Source organism: Mesocricetus auratus, unplaced genomic scaffold, assembly GCF_017639785.1.
Source record: "Mesocricetus auratus isolate SY011 unplaced genomic scaffold, BCM_Maur_2.0 Super-Scaffold_100018, whole genome shotgun sequence".
NCBI classification, from domain to species: Eukaryota; Metazoa; Chordata; class Mammalia; order Rodentia; family Cricetidae; genus Mesocricetus; species Mesocricetus auratus.
Genome location: NW_024429199.1, coordinates 50,203,806 through 50,210,226, shown reverse-complemented (window position 1 = coordinate 50,210,226; position 6,421 = coordinate 50,203,806). Strand labels below are relative to the sequence as shown.

The window sequence follows — 6,421 nt, the reverse complement described above, 5'->3', positions numbered from 1 at the left end:
GCATTTCTTTCACTGACTCAGATTCCAGGGACAAAGTGTGTTCCTTTGGCACTGGTTTTAGGGTTAGGGTGCATTTCTTTGGTTGTGGTTGCAGGGCCAAAGTGTGTTTCTTTGGCTCTGCTCAGGGTGTGTTTCTTTGACTGGTCCCTTTTCCCTACAGACAACAAGTTCTATTTGCCAAAGATAAAACTGTCTTAATAGAAACCTGAAAAATTTCAACTTCTGTAAAACTTGCTCAGCTCCTGGAAACACCTTTTTTAGTCGGGATTTTAAAAAGACCACCTTAAGACAGTCACCAGGTTATGACAATAGCTAACCGTATGTAAACTGTGAAATGTTTCTGATCCGGGCCCAGTTTCTTTATCCAATAGAGATTACAGCTACGAAATAATTAAGGTCTTTATTTTCCAAGTGCTGAGGGTGTCCCACCCGCCTCAACAGCCTTCCAAGCCCCATCAGCTTGAAGAAGAGTCTGGTCTCCCTGCCGCCGGAAGTAGACGATGCGGTGGAGGGTGGAAGAGGTTAGGTCCCGCCCACCAGCATCCGGTGTCCACTTCTGCTTCCTGCTCACCCTCTTCCGGTCTGGAAACCAGACACCCAGACTCTTGCAGAGACCCCCATGGCTGAAAGAGCGGCCCGGTCAGTGGAGCTGGGCTTCGCCGAGGAGGCAGCGGCCTGGAGGCTGCGTAGCGAGCAGTTCCCCAGCAAAGTGGGCGGGCGGCCAGCGTGGCTGGGCCTATCGGGGCTGCCGGGACCCGGGGCGCTGGCGTGCGCGCATTGCGGCCGTCCGCTCGCCTTCCTGCTGCAGGTATACGCACCGCTGCCCGGCCGGGACGACGCCTTCCACCGCAGCCTCTTTCTCTTCTGCTGTCGCGAGCCGCCGTGCTGCGCCGGCCTGCGAGGTGAGCGGCCGGCCCGAGGGCAGGGCCAAGCCCCGGGCGTGGAGGAATCGGTTGGCGTGGGCGGCTGGAGTCAGGTGATAGCTCTCTTGGAACCGTGCCCCTGTAGATTTTCATCCTCTGTCGGGCACGAGCTCTTTTAGAGCCAGCTCGTGTCAAATGGAAACTTCCCGGTTTTATCCCCTCTCCTATAAAAACTGCTCCCTGAAAGCGCAAAACTGACTTTGAGGTGAAGCACCGAAGGCTCAAATGTTCGAATTTTGTTTCACTGAACGCCTTTATACTTTCCGCTTCAGTTTTTCGGAATCAGCTACCAAGGAAAAATGGGTTTTACTCCTATGAGCCGCCTTCTGAGACGGGAGCTTCAGACACTGGAGATTCTGTGTGCTTACAGCTTAAGTCCGGAGCCCATCTCTGCCGGGTTTGTGGCTGCCTGGGCCCTAAGACGTGCTCTAGGTGCAAGCAGGCACATTACTGCGGTAAGGACCATCAGACACTAGACTGGCGGCTGGGACACAAGCAGGCTTGTGCACAGTCAGGTAAGACATCCCTGTTTTCATCTGTTTCTGATAAAGTTGAAACTAGAAAACACAGTACTTAAACTTTTAAAGTACTGTGGAAGAGCAGTGCTGTTGAGGCTTAGTGATGTGGACAGCCTTTCTTGAGTACTGGCTTTTAAGACTCCCTAACCTAAAATATTATTTTATATTAACAGAGAAGCATACTAACTAATAGTAGTCATGCATAAAACTTGACTGCTTCCTGATTGACAGCATATACACCCCAGATCTGACCCCTACCCCACCCTCAGACACCGTCTCCCTGTGCAACAGCCTTGGCTGTCCTGGAATTTGCTCTGTAGACCAGGCTGGCCTTGAATTTATAGAGAACCGTCTGCCTCTGCCTCCTAAGTGCACCACTACTGCCCAGACTATCTGTAATCCTAGCTCTCAAGTGGTAAATTCAGGAGGATCCCAATTCATAAAACTAAGTTTGCCATGTGATATACACAGCGGCTTTATATATTTAATGGCTAGCATAAGGCTACATAGTGATTGTCCTATACCATAGCGACTCATGTTGAAACTGATGAAAATGCTTTAGAAATAGGATAACTTTAGATCATCTTCAAAACTAAATTTTCATTAATGCTGCTGACAACTTTCATTCAGATCATTTAGACCAGACAGCTCCAGACAACTTCCTGTTTCCAGAATTTGAAATTGTAACAGAAGCAGAAGACGAGATCACACCTGAGTCTGTGGAAATTCAGAAAGATTATTCTGAAGTAACAGGAAGCATGGGTAAGCAGTCTGTGCATCAGCTCTGCAGTTCTATGACCAAATATACGTAGGAAAAACGTTTCGGGGAGGAACAGAGACTATCATAGTAGAAGACTGTAGATCAAAACCGTAACTGCAGCGTGTATGACAAGAAGGGCCCTTTGTGACTGTGTCTTAGTTCTACACTGTAGGGCTGTGTGGAGTGCTGACCAACACTAGTGTGGTCGCAGGCAGCATTCACCCTGCCCTTAGGTTGCTTAGGCATGGCCTCTTTGGACACATTTTTACCTCATGTTTCCATTGAAGAAATGGAGTTCTAGGTATCATGTGTTTGAACAAAGAACTTAGATTTTATAGTTTGATTCTAGATCTTGCTGATTCTAGAATTTGAACTGGCTGTGAATGAGTACAAATGGAGAAATTGGGTACGGAGACTTGAAGTAAGAATTCAGACGAGCCGGGCAGTGGTGGCGCACGCCTTTAATCCCAGCACTCGGGAGGCAGAGGCAGGCGGATCTCCGTGAGTTCGAGGCCGGGCTGGACCGATAGCCTTCAAAACAATACAGAGAAACCCTGTCTCATAAAAACAAAACAAAACAAAACAAAAAAAGAAAAAAAAAAAAACAAAAGAATTCAGACGGCTTAGGAACAGTAGTGATGAGGACTCACATTGCAGGGGGTCCTAAGACCATTGCTATAGTTCTGAGGCATCATCCTTATTTTAATTTAGAGCCTTAAAGACTAGACCTATGATGATTACATGTTACCTACAAATAAGCACTAATGTTACTTGAACAGAGGGAACTAATTAATTAGGCAATTAGCTAGATTCCCCATATATTTGAATTGTTAAATTGTGGGAATTATCCCAGTATTCCATAATTGTTGTGTTCTTATCCCCCCCCCCAATACAGAGAGACTACTTGAGGAAGAACTAGATTCCATGGCAAAGCATGAATCCAAAGAAGATCACATTTTCCAAAAGTTTAAATCCAAAATAGCCCTCGAACCAGAGCAGGTAAAATGAAATTTATACCTCTTCATTGTATTCTCAAGATGACTATAACCCCTATTTTCAGCTTATAAAACTAGTGATTCACATGCTTATACCATATACCATATATATATACCATATACCATATATATATATTTTTATTATTTTGGTTTTTCAAGACAGGGTTTCTCTGTGGCTTTGGAGAGGCTGTCCTGGAACTAGCTCTTATAGACCAGGCTGGTCTCAAACTCACAAAGATCCGCCTGTCTCTGCCTCCCGAGTGCTGGGATTAAAGGCGTGCGCCATCAACGCCTGGCACATAAATATATTTTCAAAAAGCATGACATATTAACTTTTCCTCATTAAGTTACTTTATCATAAACAACAATCACTAAAGGCAACTTCCTAAAAATATTGGCTCAAATAAGCATCCAGGATAATAGGAAGCTTTGATCTGGCTTTAACATAACACTAAAGCGGCTTTTAGCAATGGTGATACAGGAAAAACACCCTGAAGCTGATTATAGTGAATTTACCCTTTTTAAAAACAATTTAGCCAAATACCACGTCTGACTACATTTATATCTCTTTTTAAATAGTTAAGGATCTTTACCATATATGGCCACATTTTGTGTGCAGACTCTAGTAACCAGTTATTCTTAACTCCTTTACAATGTAATAGGACAGATTCTGACATTGTGCGTCCAGTGCTTGTTGCTGAACCGGATGACAAGTTTGGTCCTTGGGACCCACACAGTAGAAGCTATTGACTGTCACAGGTTATCCTCTGACCTCATACTGACATTTTGACATGAGTGCTGCCATATGCATGTGTACACACACAATAATTTTTATGGTCTTTGAGGTTTAGGGGTGTTGGTAGTGTATAGAAGCACATAGGGATTTCCATTGGAAACTCTTAGATGAGATGTGGTCCTTGTTGATTCTTAGATTCTCAGGTATGGAAGAGGCATTAAACCCCTCTGGATTTCTGGAGAAAATATCCCTCAAGAAAGAGATATTCCAGATTGCCCCTGTGGTGCCAAGAGGACATTTGAATTCCAGGTAGGACCTTAAATAACAGCATTTTAGAAAACTGGACCAAAATTTAGATACCCTGCCTTGAAACATTACCCTTATTTTGTCCTCTTCCCAGGTCATGCCCCAGCTGTTGAACTACCTCAAGGCAGACAGACTGGGGACAAGCGTGGACTGGGGCATCCTGGCAGTCTTCACCTGTGCTGACAGCTGTAGCCTGGGCGCTGGCTACACAGAGGAGTTTGTGTGGAGACAGGATGTAACAGACACACCTTGAAAAACGGTCACATTCTTCAGGGTCTCTGTGTGTGGCTCTGGCTATCCTGGAACCCGCTTTGCTCCAAGTGCTGGGATTAAAAGTGTGCACTATCACCAATCAGTTTATTACTGGTATTTTAATTGTATTCATGTTTTGCCAGCATGTATGTGTACCACATACATGCCTGGTTGAGTCCCCTGGAACTGGAGTTACAGACAGTTGTGAGATGCTGTGTGGGTGCTGGGACTCAAACAGTTTCAGCCCAGCTATTAAGAGACCCGGGTTCACTTCTTAGCACCCACATTAGGAAGCTCATAACTACCTGTAACACCAGGTCCAGAGGATCTGATGCCTTTCCCGGCCCCTGTGGGCACCCAGTACATATGTGGCATAACTCACTGAGATACATAAAACATACACATGAGCAAAAAATAAAGCCTTAAGACTATCTGAGAAAGAATCATGTATATTTCCATCTATAAACCATCATATCCACAGCATTTCCCCACTTCCAGTCTTACAGTTAAAGAGGTATGTAGGAAAAACCAAACTAATCAATACTGTCTGATGTCACAGCAAGAAAAAACTCAACTTTGTTAGACTGAGTAGGATGAAGGAGTAAGGAAGCAATAGTACCAGGCCTGGCAGGAGCCTGCATTTAAGAAGGTCCTACTCCAGGGCTGACCCCAAAAAGCCAGGGGACCTGCTTATACAAGACTGAGAAACAAGGCTCTCATGTTCCCTTTGTAAACTCTTTGCACAGACTGTCTTCTCAGGTTAGTAGAGGCGAGTGAACAGAGAAGGAACTGGCCCTGGAAGCAACAGCCTGACTAAAGGGAGGTCCTAGAGCCATCTTTCAGGTGTGGAGTGTTCCGTGAGGTATATTGCCAAGCAAGTCTTCACCCACTCACAAGTGAATTCCCATCAGAGACCCACACTAAAACCTGAACACAGCTGTTGTGTCATGTTACCTTAGCATCCTGTACATCACATTCTACCACCATGGACTGTCCGGCTATAGCTTATTACACACAGTACTGTCCTAGAGTTCATACCACATATGTGTTTAAGATATACACAGAACCATTTAGAGATTCCAATGGGGGCACCTGGCATTTACCAGGCTACTTGTAAGGGGAAAATGCTGTTCATTTTTAATTTGAGGCAGCTATGCTAAAGTACTAAGAACCACATAGAATTAGTGGCAAACACACTGACTCAGGAAGAAACCCAGGCAGGATATTCAAGTGTGGCTTCACATCCCAAACTATCAATAAAGCTGTCTACGCAAAATGTATTACAGAAAGGTATGAATGCTAAAGGCTTTTAAAAGTAAACTCACCAACGCATTTATAAATAGCAAGGGCTATTATTTGGGGATATTCCCAGGTGTCGTGGACATGAATGTACCCAGCAAGGCACTCAAGAAAGTACAACTGGAGCCGGGTGTTGGTAGCGCATTTAATCCCAACACTCGGGAGGCTGAGCCAGGAGGATCTCTGTGAGTTCGAGGCCAGCCTGATTTACAGAGCAAGTTCCAGGACAGCCTCTAAAACAATACAGAGAAACCCTGTCTCGGAAAAAAAAAAGTACAACTGGGTCAACCTTGGAGACCCATGTTTTCAAGGCTACCCCAGGCCACAAACTGAGTGCCTAATTGGCCTGGGTTGGATATAGTATGATCCCTTCTCACTAAGAACACTATCTTAGTTGGTTTTTGTCAGTTTGACACAAACCTAGACGTATCTGGGAAGGAATCTTGAGAAAATGGCTCCATAAAATTGACCTGTAGATAGTCAGATGGTGGTGGTGGTGGTGGTGTGTATGCCTTTAATCCCAGCACTTTCGAGGCAGATGTAGTGGATCTCTGAGTCTGAGGCCAACCTGATCTACAGAGAGAAGCACTTTCTTGAAGAAACAAAACAAAATGAACAAAAATGAGCCATAG

The 6,421-nt window shown here is 44.9% G+C and overlaps 1 protein-coding gene across 1 annotated transcript; it reads left to right on the top strand.

Annotated features, from left to right (window-relative positions):
- The first annotated feature begins 476 nt into the window (after window positions 1-476).
- Pdcd2 (programmed cell death 2) lies at window positions 477-4,590 on the top strand. The gene is made up of 6 exons (XM_005083026.3): window positions 477-902; window positions 1,196-1,438; window positions 2,072-2,203; window positions 3,097-3,200; window positions 4,128-4,241; window positions 4,333-4,590. Exons 1-6 carry the CDS (start codon window positions 620-622, stop codon window positions 4,489-4,491), a joined length of 1,035 nt encoding a protein of 344 aa, XP_005083083.1. The 5' UTR covers window positions 477-619; the 3' UTR covers window positions 4,492-4,590.
- The last annotated feature ends 1,831 nt before the right edge of the window (window positions 4,591-6,421 follow it).